The sequence below is a fragment of the Haliotis asinina genome, chromosome 15, assembly GCF_037392515.1.
Source record: "Haliotis asinina isolate JCU_RB_2024 chromosome 15, JCU_Hal_asi_v2, whole genome shotgun sequence".
NCBI lineage: Eukaryota > Metazoa > Mollusca > Gastropoda > Lepetellida > Haliotidae > Haliotis > Haliotis asinina.
The window spans coordinates 20,210,299-20,225,453 of NC_090294.1; the positions used below are offsets into that span (position 1 = coordinate 20,210,299).

The 15,155-nt window shown below is 40.0% G+C and overlaps 2 protein-coding genes across 2 annotated transcripts; both read left to right on the forward strand.

The window, feature by feature from the left end:
- Positions 1-4,540: 4,540 nt before the first annotated feature.
- On the forward strand, positions 4,541-6,881 carry LOC137264908 (nicotinamide N-methyltransferase-like). Its single transcript, XM_067800265.1, has 3 exons — positions 4,541-4,694; positions 5,295-5,499; positions 6,440-6,881. The coding sequence occupies exons 1-3, from the start codon at positions 4,541-4,543 to the stop codon at positions 6,879-6,881; spliced, it is 801 nt and encodes a 266-aa protein (XP_067656366.1).
- Positions 6,882-11,710: 4,829 nt separating this feature from the next.
- On the forward strand, positions 11,711-14,722 carry LOC137264909 (nicotinamide N-methyltransferase-like). The gene is made up of 3 exons (XM_067800266.1): positions 11,711-11,864; positions 12,264-12,468; positions 14,281-14,722. The coding sequence occupies exons 1-3, from the start codon at positions 11,711-11,713 to the stop codon at positions 14,720-14,722; spliced, it is 801 nt and encodes a 266-aa protein (XP_067656367.1).
- The last annotated feature ends 433 nt before the right edge of the window (positions 14,723-15,155 follow it).

Consider the following 15,155-nt stretch of genomic DNA (forward strand, 5'->3'; position numbering starts at 1 on the left):
TAGAACCTACACGGACCTGGAATTGTCTGTCATTTAAAAAGTTGGCTATGAATTCAGGCAAACGACCTCGCAAACCGAAGTCATGTAAATCCCTTAAAATGCCATATTTCCATGTTGTATCATATGCCTTCTCAAGATCAAAAAAGACAGATACAGCGTGTTGTTTATTGATCAGTGCTTTTTTAACAAATGATTCTAAACGCACTAAGTGATCGACTGTACTTCTGTTTTGACGGAAACCACACTGTATATCTGTTATGAGGTTATTTGTTTCCAAGTACCAAACAAGTCGATTATTTATCATGCGTTCCATGGTTTTGCAAACACAGCTAGTTAATGAAATCGGACGATAATTGGATGGATCCGTATGATCACGTCCAGGTTTAGGTATTGGTACTACTATGGCATCTCGCCATGAAGAAGGAAATTTCCCGGCAGTCCAAATATCATCAAAAACTGATAAGAGCGTCTCTGAACAGGATTCTGGTAAGTGCTTCAGGAGTTGATAATGTATGTTATCAGCTCCTGTAGCAGTGTCATGAGCTTGATCAAGAGCAGTATGGAGTTCATGGATAGAAAAAGTTTCATTATAATCTTCCCCATTATCAGAATTGAAATTAATAGTTTTCTTTTCTTCCTGTTTTTGATATTGCTGGAATTTTGGTACATAATTTGAAGAGGAAGGGTGTTTAGCAAGGGTTTCACCCAGTTTATTAGCAATATCTGAATTATCAGTAAGCAATTGATCTTCATGTTTAAGATGATGGATATTAGATTTAGTACCTTTACCTTTTATTTTCTGGACCATGTTCCACACCTTGGATATGGGTGTCCGAGAATTTATTTTAGATACATAATTTTGCCAAGATTGGCGTTTGTTCTGTTTAAAAGTACGCTTTAGCACTTAAACTTTTAAATTTATTTAAATTATGTACCATAGGATGGCGACGGAAATAATGTTCTGCTTTTTTCCTTGCCTTCCTAGCTTGTTTGCACTCATCGTTGAACCATGGTTTTCGAATATGTGGAACTGCAGAGGAATTTGGTATACACTCATCAGTTATGGAGTTCAATTCATCAGAAAAGCACTTAATAGCATCAGGAACGTCAATAAAACGTTCAGGTTTAAGCTTTTCAGCACACAGTGTTTCATATAAAGCCCAGTTAGCCTTTTTAAAATTCCGCCTTGATGATGGAGGAACATCAGATGGAATTACAGCTTTTAATATAGTAGGAAAATGGTCACTTCTACAGAGATCATCGTGGACTGACCATTCGAATTCATTTAGTAGTTCTGAATTTGTGAGTGACAAGTCGAGAGCAGAGTAGGTCCCTGTGCCAGGGTGTAAATATGTGTTGGAACCATCATTATAAATACATAAGTCATTATCAGAATTAAAGTCCTCCAACGGTTTGCCTTTAGCGTTTGTAGTTACACTACCCCAGAGTGGGCTGTGGCCATTTAAATCGCCCATTATAATACAGGGCTTCGGGAGCTGATCATATAGAGCTTGAAGATCGGTTTTAGCAAACGCCGAAGACGGTGAAATATATAGAGAGCATAGCGTAAACGCTACATGTAAAGTAATTCTCACTGCAACAGCCTGCATATTAGTAGTAAGTGGAACAGGGCTTTGAATAACGTTTTGTCTGACTAGAATGGATATTCCTCCGGTGGCTCTATGACCTGGAGGTGCAAAAACAATTATATGCATTAAAATAACGAAGGTCAAATGTATCTGTTTGTTTTAAATATGTCTCTTGGAGACATAACGCTGAAGGTGTAAAATCTTGGACTAATAGCTGTAATTCATTTAAATTAGTCCTCAATCCTCTGCAGTTCCACTGTACAATATTAATGGAATACACTATCTTTTTGGTGGGTTAATAGGGGATCTACCCCTCACCTTTTTCGAGGGCGACAAGCTATGTGCCCTGGGATGGAAGTTTTCTGCCACTTCCATGGCCTCAAGCGATCCGTATTTATTAAATAAATTTTACAGGATTTTCTGAACCCTTCTGGGATCTGCCACTCGTTTTTGAAGATTCTGTTCTTGAGTCAGTTTTACTTTGAACAATATTCTTCGAGCTTGTTTTTGATCGTGATTTGTGAGTTGGCTGAGACAAAGATTGTTCTCCAGATACAGATGAAGTCTGACTACAGCACTGTGACCCGGCTTTAGATACCACATGAGTGTTGACAGAAGATGTCAAGGTTTGAGTAGACTGTTCGGGTGCAACGAACTGAGCATTATTTGTTTTAATCTACGTCAAATCTGTCTGGCAATGTATCCACAATGCTAAACACAAGCGGGTCTCCAACTTGCAGCACCAAGGATACTCAGATGATATACTCCAGCAGAAAAAACAAAAGATTAATTCTTCCACCAGATTGGCCCATGAGCCACCGCCTTCTGGGCATAAGACTCTAGGCAGAATTCATGTAAACAAAATTCAAGTCAAATAATATTCTGAACAAAAGGTGCCAATACTAAAGTTTAAACAATTCCAAATCAAAGTTTGTGCAATTACATATTATCTATGCACAGGGCTTGGCATGACCAGCCGATTGGTTGAACCGGGCCCATTCAACCACCCGTCTAGGTGAAGTCAGGGCCAAAGTGGTGTATTGGGCATTAAGAACACTGGTCCTGCTCCCATGCCCTCAACCACCAGGATCCCCTCCTCCACCGACACAGGGCCGCAACCCACGGCAAACGGGTTGGTGGACCACATATCCCACCGTGTCCACAACGGGGATGTTGGCGAGCTCTTGGCGTTACCCAGCACCCACCACGAGCAGGTGGCTCGCCACGGGTGCCGGACGGTAAAAGATCCTAACATCATCATGCTCCATCTTTGACAGTTACAATACTACACAGCTAAAAGGTTTCACTGTTTGAGTTCATTCGGTAACGAAACACACGTGCTGAAGTGTTTCCATCTGAAGTTGGCTCGAATGTTGTCGTAAACCGGAAGTTAAAGGATACTGCATTTGTTTCTATTACTGTCTTAATTTGTGACAACAAGCGTGGTGAGTATACATCAGTATACATAGAGATAGACAGAAGTGTACAAAATGTTGCATAACTGATAAATATATGTAAATACGGCATGTCGTAACAGGTGCCACAAGTGAGGGAACCCTTTTCAAACTCTGTTCACATGTTTGAGACTAAGCAGTGAAATCGCACGAGAAGGAATTAAACACCAAGTTTTAAGTGTTGTTTGTGTGTCTTCTTTAAACGACTATCACCACATGTATTGTATTGAATCTGCAAGTGTCTACTGTTGCTCCTGGCAATTTCATTTTGCCAACAGTTATTTCAACGATACATGTTATATAGAGATAGGTCACAGACAAGATATGGTGATGTACATGTAAGGAAAATGGATGGCTCAGTCACCTTTCACGAATATTGTATTCAAGTTATCTTACACATGATGTTCATCCCTTCGTCATCCGTACACAGAAGCAATAATGTACTAAACCACATTCTCATCAACTTTGACTAAAGAATGCATTTTCATACTGGCAAATGGATGGACAACTTCTTTAGAGCAGATGATGCATCGTTTCGATGTAGATCCTGCCACCGTTATCAAGCACATGGTACACCAAATGAGAAATATATACATGTTGGGTAGTTGAGTTCATACAATAGAAGAGGTTCAGGTATTGGGAAAGAGAACTTACAATGAGCCATTTTCAGGATTATTAGCCATTTCCTGAATTTTGAATGGGCAACTTCCAAATTTTAATGGACCATTTTGCATTCTAATGTGCAAAATGGCCCATGGCCTCTGCCTTTCCCAATCCTTGGAGGTAGGTGCACAATGCGTTGACACAAGGTCAAAGAGTTCAAGCTGACCAGCAAACCACTTGACATTGACCAGATGGTTTTATTGATATACGTAAGCGTAACCCATTCTATGGTAATGATTGCTCTTGTTTAATTTGTCGCCCATAAAATAGAATATATGGCGAGTCGCGGTGCCGATTGGCAGTTTGAAAATTGATTAATTTGGTTGTTTTGTAATACGGGTATATATTGCAGGATATCGTGCATGCATTTTACTTCAGCCCCAAGGGGTAAGCTACTGCGAATAGAACTGATACAGACATATAGCAAGGGTTCTGGCTGATTGTCTTTGCATGAATTCTTGGTAAGTATGTCTTCCAAATCATTTTTTGGTTTTCTTGAAATGAAAAAAAAATGTATTGATGACTTCAACTCAATATTTGAAATGAGAATTTACTGACAAACTGAATATCCAATTTTGCACGGATAAATGGTTAAAAGGTATTTTATAACGCTTGTCGTTTATGTTGAACGCACGTAAATTATGCAAAAAAGGGCATTTGAATTCTGTTTGTAAAGTGTAAATAATAAGTGAAAATGATGTGTGAAATATAAATTGGTAAGTTTGGAATCGGTTACACTTCAGTGGTTGCTTGTTGGAAATATCATACGTGTCGAATGGTACTGAATTGATATTTCAGTTAGAAGTAACTTCAAACACGTAAGAAGATCGAACAATGGCAGATAAAGAAATGTTCAACTGCGATGACTACACAACACACTTCGACCCAGTGTCTTACCTAGAAATGCTGACATCTGTAAAGCCCCAGCCAGGCTTTGAAAGCCTAATGTCTTTCGTGATGACCAAATGTCACACCGCATTTGACTCGGGTAAAAATCCACGTTTATGGTGATAACCAGTGTCTCCAGTTTGTATGTTTGCCAGATGTGCCTCAAGCAATGTCACAATGTGTATGTGTGCGTGTGTGCGTGTGTGCGTGTGTGTGCACCTTCACAGTCAAACGTTACAATCTAGATTTGTTTCCATAACTTATGCAGGATCCCGACTTGACCACGATTATGTGTTAACATCACTTTGAAATATTAGTAATGATATCATGTATCGCAAAAGAGGAGCACATTATGCAGAGTCATTTGTTCCCCCTGCAATAATGTTACTTTCTACTGCTGCCATAGTGTCTCTTTAACGCAAGAAGAATTTGACGTTGAAATGCCACACCCCCACACCCGGCTGACTTGGGATTGTTTTCGGTCGCTTTTAGCAGGCAGTGTTCGGGAACAGTGTGGGGCGTGGAAGGGGTACAAAATATTGGTTTATGTATTGTACACATTTGGGGAATCGATCGCGTCTTCAGTGTGGCGAGAGAGCGCTTTAACCTCTAGGCTAGCCCACTGTCCCGAGTATGGGCTAAGAATCATTTCCTGGATCATTTTCAGGTCACAGTTACCTGTCGAAATACTGTCTTGCAGGTAATATCAAAGGAAAGACGCTCTTGGATATTGGGACAGGCCCAACAATACACACCATCGTCAGCGCAGCTCAACACTGTGAGAACATCTTCTTGGCTGAGTACTGCCAGAGTAACAGGGATATCTTGAAACACTGGCATGACGGATCTTTACCGTTCAGTTATGATGAAGTATTTGGAATTGTACTCGGACTAGAAGGGAAAAGGCAAGTAAATATTTTTTTTTTGTTTTTTTTTTTAATCTTTGAATATTTTGCTGCTATATGTTTAGCTCAATAAGTAGATAATATTTATTACGTTATGTTAATTTGAAAACCATTTTGCTTGTAGATTTGAAGCAGGCACCCATGCTTTAATAGCAATTACGTTACGTACATAAACACAAAACACAACGTTTTTATGGTTGGTAATTTACCTCGTTATCGTTAAGGCTCAGAGCAACCCAGCTGTCTGGATCCGAGTGAAAGGCATGGATGTATTCAGATTCAACAGTTTTATTAGCACACGTGTGAAAACAACCCGTACGCACTGACACAATGCACAATAAGACTAGGGCTGGGACGGGTAGACAATGTGGAATCGAGTACCCGCATGTGTTTACCCAGTCGAGTACTCAGAAATGTGAAAAAATGCAGCGTTTCGGTCAATTCTCTGTATCATCAATCACAATTTGACAGAGATTGTTATAGAAAACTCCAAAGTGTGGCAACCGTGAGAGTAACCTAGTACCCGCCCCAGGCCTAATTAAGACCCCATTTATGGGGAAAGAATGGTATTAATCCCAATAAACTCTAGACCAGCTTTCCTTTGTTGTGTACAACAGAATCACTCTGAAAGCAAAGACTGCAGAATGCCTGACTAGACACTTAGAGGTTTTCTCTGTGAGTTATAATCACGTGTTATCATTGTGTCATGAGGGTCACAGCAGAGAATGACTTAGACTTTCAGAAAGTGTAATGGTAGGTATTTTCCACAATGTAATATCAATAATAAAAGGAAGATGTCCTTGCAAGTTCTCAGTTACCTTAGACCTAATATTCCACTGTTTGTTTTGATGATCAAATTGGCAGATCTCTATAATGAGGATGAGGAACATGTCCTTGGGAACAGCTTGCATTATGATAGATTTTACTGTTTATGTCACAGCAAAACTGACATCCCTGAGAGGGAAGCAAGTATCAGAGACAAGTTAGTTGGGATTCTACACTGCGACATTAGGGACAAGAACCCGTTTTCTACCAACTTCATCTCGAAGGTAGACATCATAACATCATCCCTATGCCTGGAAGCAGTTGCCACTGATGTGACGTCCTATGAAGAATGCGCCAGGAATATGGTCGGTATGCTGAATCCTGGTGGTCACCTGGTCATCTTTGGATGTGTTGGAGGAACCTTCTACACAGTGGGGTCAAAGCGGTTCAGCAGTTTTGGGATGACGAAAGATGATTTGCAATCCACATGGAAGAAGGTCGGAATTGAGATCATTTCCTTCGACGAATGTTTACTCTCCAAGGAGGAGAATCATGACGTTGATGTTTTCTACGGCATGGTTGGGAAAAAGATTCCAGACACTGGGACCAAGGTTTGATGTGGATTAATGCAGTTATGAGACCTATTCGTTCATTGATAAGTTAATTGGATTACCCACACACGCACACGTACACGCACACGCACACACACACACGTGCACACAATTACAACCTCTTATAAAGAACGGGAAACGTGAATATTCGAGTTAGAACTGGTCTTAAGCAACCCATGGATGTTGTGAAAGGCGACTAACGGGATCGAATGGACAGGCTCGCTGACACAGGACATGGCATCCCCGTCGCATCGATCTGATGCACATGATGTTGATCTTGCTGGGTTGTCTAATCCAGACACGATTATTTAATTTTACACAGATGGGATATTGCTGACTTCAGTGTTAAACGACAAATACATTGCATTTATTCCTTACATACGTGGAATTCCATGGTTCAGTTTCCGGTGACACCATACCTAAGCACTTTAAAATATGGTATTTGTTGTTTATGAGGCATCAGCTCTCCTAATACACTTCACAATAACGAAAAGAGCAAAGATTGTCCCTTGAATAGACATACATCTAGTGGCAGAGAAATATGTTCACAGATTCTGGAATAAAATCTCTGTTGCTAAAGAATGCGTGGTTTTATCTCTACTTCGTAATGATTCGTAAACATATATTAGTGATATTGGAAGAATTACACTATGAGGATAGAATTTTGTCATTTGTATATATGTAATGAATGCCGCACACGACAACAAAAACATGGTTCTTTATCTTTTAATCGTTTTAGAGATCACATATATCCCGACTTTAAAAGTACTCATTTCGATCTTTAATTACCTTAAATCGACCTTTTGACAACAGTGCACAATTCTCAGCCGCGAACGCAATTTCAACCAATGAAAGGGGCACGTCTCTGTTAGGTGATATGAGGTATAGATATGAGGGCGTATGCAGAAGTCATCCACATTTCAGGGGGTAAATTATCTCGTTTACAGATTTGTACAAACCTGAAATCGCCACAGATGTTGTGAAAAAAGAAAGCTATATGCTCTCACAATCTACTATCATTTAGTTTTGTCTCCTGCTTTTCCGAGTTTCCGAGTTTAGTTTCCGAGTTACAACACTTGTTTTCATAGACGATTCTGTCAAAATCACTTGGTGTCGCTAAGTTCTAATCCGTGTTAGGTGGTATAAACCTACAACCGTTATTTGTCATCATTCACTTGATGCTCAGTTAATGAATTTATACCAGGTATAATTAGTGGTAACGTCACTTAGATTATCCAACAAAGTTGACTGATTAATTACTTTTATCCGGATTTGTCAAAAGGTAGTATCTATGTATGTACATTTACTAATCACTACAGAATACACTCTGTCGTGTCTGTGTCTGTGTCTGTGTAAACAAAACACCCTTCTTTCAGGGGATTAAATGCAAATATATTAATTGATTTCTCATTATTGGCTAACTAAATTACTTTTTTAAAAGAATGACGGACATTATGCAGTTAGTTGCCAGGTGTGCTATCTTGGGTAGCCATTGAGACTATGCACCAACGTGAAATACCTGGAATGATACATCACTTTTCGTATATTAAACTGTTAAAAGACGCTTCACTTGGAAAATCTTCAGACGAATGGCATATCACCCGTTTTAGTGGATATTGATGGATACATTCTTCGAACAAAGTAATAGTTTGAGATTGCTCCTATAACTTTTATTTGTTTTAATATTTGCATTTTTTTATTAAGCTGTCGCAGCATTCAACAGAATCATTGTTTTCGTCGTGAAGTGTAATGATACAGATGATTCAAAGAGGCACGCTATAAAATGTGTAGATATTACATTCCTGTAAAACATTCGCTATAAGTATCAGCCGATCACTTCTTTTTATTAAGTTTCAAACTGCATACAAAGTTTCAAAGTTTCAAAGTTTCAAAATGCATACAAGTATGATTATAAAGTAATTAGGATCATGAGACCAAATATAAAGACGTATATTGACAAGTGTCTACATACAAACCAAATAAATATAGCAAGTGAAGAAATTTATCGCGCAGTATTTTCACTTCGACCCCGACCTCTCTTCTTTTGTGTTACAGGCTGTGTCACGCAAACTCCTTTTGATCACGATTCCAATACATATGTAACTACTAGTAGAAAGTAGTTTTGATTTTCTAACTTGATGAAAACAAACCATAATCTCATTAATTCAAATGGACTTTTAGTCCGTGACTTCACGATTTTCAAAAAATGGCGGCGCCCTCTCTGAGGATGAATGCTATTTAAGTTTTCACCGACTTATAAAATCAAAATTAATTTTCACTGGTAGTAAAATATGTATTTAATTGTTGGACATTAGGATTTTACATGACACTGCTTATATCATAACAATTTCACTCTTGGAAGCGAGGCTGGGGTCGATATAATACTACTTACGATAATATTGTCACTTCGACCACAACCTCGCTTCCGAGGAAGAAAGCGTTATATCCTTTTGGTCAGCAATGTGTAGTGAGCAGTCTTGATATTATAAACTCGATGAAACTTGAACTGCTTTTTCTATCCTGGAAGCGAGGTCCGGGGCAAACCATCCGATTTAGGATATACCAGGGTTCCACAACGCTCACTTCGCACATACAAACAACCAATTTAAGCACAAACTACGGGGTCCGGAGGAAATCTGTGCATAGTGACATCGAGAGAGAGAGAGAGAGAGAGAGAGAGAGATCGATCGATCGAGAGAGAGAGAGAAAGAAAGAGAGAGAGAGAGGGCCTGTGATTGAAACCAATATAAACTAAAACAATGGAACGCAAAATTTATTAGTATGAAGTCATGTAACAATGTAGGTCCTGTATTTTCTCACTCTTCTTGGAACAGATTTTAAGAAGTGCCGATCAGTTTATAACTCTCGCATGAGAGAATCCGTTACGGCCTAGTCAGTCGGTCTGTACCATAACGGAATATTGTTTTCTTCAGTGGCCAAAATATAAATAACAACCTACAGCTTCTAAACAAAAGCAAAAAAGATACAGGTATCAGAGCTGAAAGCAAGTCAACCAATGATACAGTTAAACATTTACAGCTTGATATGGACAATGTAGGGTTGCAGTTATGACTATATGTACATGCGAAATATCTGTACATATTATTAGATCACCCTGCTACAGAGTAAACAGAGTGAGCGATTGGTTTAGTGAGTGAGTGAGTGTGTACAGTTTTACACCGCACTCTGCAATATTCCACCTATATGGCGGCGGTCTGTAAATAATCGAGTCTGGACCAGACAATGCAGTGATCAAAAGCAGAAGCATCGATATGCGCAACTGGGAACGGATGACATCCGTCAACCAAGTGAGCGAGCCTGCCCATAGGATCCCGTTAGTCGCCTCTTACGACAAGCACAGTCGCTTTTTATGGCAAGCATGGGTTGCTGAAGGCCTGTTCTACGCTACGTCATTACTAAGACGGTGCTAACACTAGGATATGCTTGCAAACACATAGCAGATAGCAGATACTAAATCGATGTTTGAATGATTTTAGCCGCTTTTAGCAACATTCTAGCATCACCCATAGTACCCATGTGGGGAATAGTACCCGGGGCTTTGGCGTGACAAGCGAAGGCTTAACGACAAGGATACCTCACCACCACAATCAATGTATGATCTCAACAAATTATTAACATACCAGAGAAAGCGTGAGTATGTTCTTACGCCGTCTTTGGAAACATGTCAGATGTATGGGCTTCACGTTCACTTGGTTGACACATGCCATCGAATCCAAATTGCGTAGATCGATGCTCATTCTGTTGACCACTGGATTCAAGGGTCCAGGCTCGAATATTGACAGTCGGCCGTATTATAGCTGGAACGCGGCGTAACATTCAACTCACTCACTACCAATGTGGTGGATCGAACCCGTGTAGAACCCCAACACAGAAAGAAATTTTCTGACAACAAATTGTTATTTGAATGAAAACAAGGCAAAAATTGAAGAGGAGCACATTTATGGACAGACAACTTCTTTATAAGAGTGGATGAATCGTTTCGATGTAGATTCTACTACCGTTATCAATCACATGGTACAACATATGAGAAATAGATACATGGCGGGTATTGTAGTTCGTATAATAGAAGAGGTCCGTGTACAATGTAATGTCATAACCTATAAAAGTTCAACCATACCGGACACCAATGGACATTGACCAGTAGGTGTGAATGACGTTCACTAGACCGCATACAAATGGTTTTACTGCTGTACGTAAAGGTAGCCCATTCTATAGTAATGGTTGCTCGTGTTTAATTTGTCGCCCATAAAATAATATTTAATGCGAGTCATGGTGAAGATTGGGTACTTGAAATTGATTAATTTGGTTGTTTTTGTGATACGTGTATATAGTGAAGGATATCGTGCATGCATTTTACTTCAGCCACTGTGAACACTACGGATACAGACGTATAGCAAGGGTTCTGGTTGAATATCTTTGCATGAATTCTTGGTAAGTATGTCTTCCAAATCATTTATTCGATTTTTTTAAATGAAAATAATGTCTTGATGACTTCAAGTCGATATTTGAAATGAGAATTTGCTGACAAACAGAATATCCTTTCTCGCATGGATACTTGGTTAAGAGGTATCTTACAAAGCTTGTCGTTCAACACACGTACATTATGCATAAAAAGCATTTGAATTCAGTGTGAATGGTGTAAATAATAAAAATGTGTTAAGAACCGTGCATACTAAGTGAATTACGTGTGAAATATAAATTGGTAGGTTACACTACAGCCGTTAATTGTTGGACATCTCATACGTGTCGACTGGAACTTAACTGCATTGATATTTCAGTTAGAAGTAACTTCAAACAAGTGAGAAGACTGAGCAATGGCAAATAAAGAAATGTTCAACTGCGATGACTACACAACACACTTCGACCCTCAGTCATACCTAGAACTGCTGACAGCTGTAAAACCCCAGCCAGGCTTTGAAAGCCTAATGTCTTTCATACTGACGAAATGTCATAAGACATTCGACTCAGGTACAAATCCAAGTTTATGATGATACCCGCTTTATCAAATTTATATGTTGGCCAGATGTGCCTCAAGCAATGCCACAATGTGTGAGTGCGTGCTTGCGTGCTTGCGTGCGTGCACGTATGTGTGTGTGTGCACCTTCACAGTCTAGATTTGTTTCCAACTTGTGCAGGATCCCGACATGACCACAATTATGTGTTAACATCACTTTGAAATAGTAATGATATCATGTATCGCAAAAGGGGAGCACATTATGCAGAGGCAAGTCATTTGTTCCCCCTGTGCCAGTGTTACTTTCTGCTGCTGCCATAGTGTCTCTTTAACGCAAGAAGAATTTGATGTTGTTGACATTACACCTGGGTCATTTTCAGGTCACAAGTACCTGTCGAAATACTTTCTTGCAGGTAATATCAAAGGAAAGACGCTCTTGGATATCGGGACAGGCCCAACAATACACACCATCGTCAGCGCAGCTCAACACTGTGAGAACATCTTCTTGGCTGAGTTCTGCCAGAGTAACAGGGATATCTTAAAACAATGGCATGACGGATCTTTGAAGTTCAGTTATGATGAAGTATTGGAAAATGTACTCAAACTAGAAGGGAAAAGGCAAGTAATTGTATTCTATTATTTATTTAATATATATTTTACAGGCTAGGACTGAAATACAACAGAGAGGGTTTGGGTGGTCCTGGCACTCTCAGGTCGGTAAGGCTTATCATCACCTCAGGGCCCTCGCCCCTGTACACGCAGACAGCGAAAGGGAGTTCTCCCAGGAAACACTGTCTAGTCGGTTCCACCAAGAACTTTCCGGAGAATGTGAAGGCTCCCCAACACTGCAGCCTTCTGCATTACCCATATTGTCAGAAGGACTGTGCTCCCAGTGGAGAACCCGGGCACTCTCCTGATGCTCGCCAACAGTTCAGGAGGTACCAAACCAAAGGCACAGAGAGCAATGGGGAGCCTGATGACAGTGCACTTGGGATACAAGCAAGGCATTTCAAAGGCGAGAGCCGCATATTTATCGTGCTTTTTCTGAATCTTGCCAATCGACCAGCAACTCATTAAAAACTTGAGTAAATCAAATAGTCGCTCAGGGAGGTCAATATACTGAAGAGACTTCAGAATCCATTCGTGTGGGACGGAGTGGTATGCGTTTTTGTAGTCTATCGAGCATATTTATTATTATTTTTTATCATATTGGAATCTGGGAATATTTTACTGTTACATGTTTAGCTCAATAACTAAATACTATTTATTACATTATGTTAATGAGTGAGTTCAGTTTTACCCCGCGCCTAGCAATATGTCAGCAACATCACGGCTAAGGATGCCAGATATGTGGTTCACGCATTGTAACCATGGCGCATTATTACAATAACACGAAAATATTGCGAAAACTAGGTGACTGTAAATCCGTCAGTATAAAAAACAGGCAAATTCCGATCTTCACTGACTGAAGTCATTATTTGCAAGGTCGGTGGTTCTCGTTGTACGAAAAAGCATTATGTTTTGTAGATTTGAAGTATGCACTCACATTTAAAGGGAATATCACGTTACGTACACAAACACAAAACACGTTTTTATAGTTGGAAATTTCCCCCTTTTTCATTAAGGCTCAGAGCAGCTCAGCTGTCTGGATACGAGTGAAAGGCATGGATGTATTTAGATTCATTTGTGTAAACAGTTTTATTAGGGCACATGTGACAACAACCAATACGCGCTGACCCAGTGCACAAAAAGATTAGCTATGGCTAGGACCAGTAGGAAAAAGCGCAATCGAGTATCCGCAAGCACCTGCCCGATTCGGAATCGAGTACCCGCAAATGTAAGAAATACAGCGTTACTAATAACCTCCAGTAATCGGACAATACCAGTGATGTAAATGTGTGTTACATCAATGATGTAAGAGACAAGTCATTATCTGCCCTTGACATTACAGAGTTCTGTCCCTTTCCAGATACTCGATTCTTTGAAACAGGACTCGATTCCAGTTGTACACGACCCACATTCGAGTGCCCGAAAGACCGAGTACCCGACCCAGCCCTAAATAAGACCCTCAACGGGGAAAGAATGGTATTAATCCCAATAAACTTTAAATGAGCTCTCCCTAGTTGTGCACAGCAGGATCGCTTTGAAAGCAAAGACTGCAGCATACCTGCCTAGACTCTTAGGGTTTTCTCTGTGAGTTATAATCGCGTGTTATCACTGTGTCATGAGAGTTGCAGCAGAAAATGACTTAGACTTCAAAAACATCAATAATATAAAGATTATGTCGATGCAAGTTCCCACTTGACTTAGACCAAATATTCTACTTTTTGTTTTGGTAATCAATTTGGCAGATCTCTATAATGATATAATATAATCCCATGTCTTTGGGAACAGCTTGCATTATGATAGATTTTACTGTTTATGTCACAGCAAAACTGACATCCCTGAGAGGGAAGCAAGTATCAGAGATAAGATAGTTGGGATTCTACACTGCGATATTAGGGACAAGAACCCGTTTTCTACCAACTTCATCTCGAGGGTAGACATCATAACATCATCCCTATGCCTGGAAGCAGCTGCCACTGATGTGACGTCCTATGAAGAATGCGCCAGGAATATGGTCGGTATGCTGAATCCTGGTGGTCACCTGGTCATCTTTGGATGTATAGGAGGAACCTTCTACACAGTGGGGTCAAAGCGGTTCAGCAGCTTTGGGATGACGAAAGATGATTTGAAATCCACATGGAAGAAGGTCGGGATTGAGATCATTTCCTTCGACGAATGTTTACGGCCAAAGCATGAATGTCATGATATTGCTGTTTTCTACGGCATGGTTGGGAGAAAGATTCCAGACACTGAGACCAAGGTTTGATGTGGATTAATGCAATTATAACAACTATTCTTTCATTGATAAGTTAATTGAATTACCTGCACACGCACACGCACACGCACACGCACACAACTGCAATCTTTCATAAAGAACGGGAAACGTGAATATTCGTTTTAGAATTGGTCTTAAGCAACCCATGGATGTCGTGAAAGGTGACTAACGGGATTGAGTGGACAGGCTCGCTAAAACAGGTCATGATATCCCAGTCGCATCGATCTGATGCAGTTGCTCTCAGGCTTGTCTAATCCAGACACGATTATTTATTCCTTACAAACGTTTGAATGGAATTGCGGGGTTCAGTTCCCGGTGGCATCATACCTAAGCACGTTAAAATATGGTATTTGTTGTTTATGGGGCATCAGCTCTCCTTATCCACTTTACAACAAGGAAAAGAGCAAATATTTTCCCTTCAATA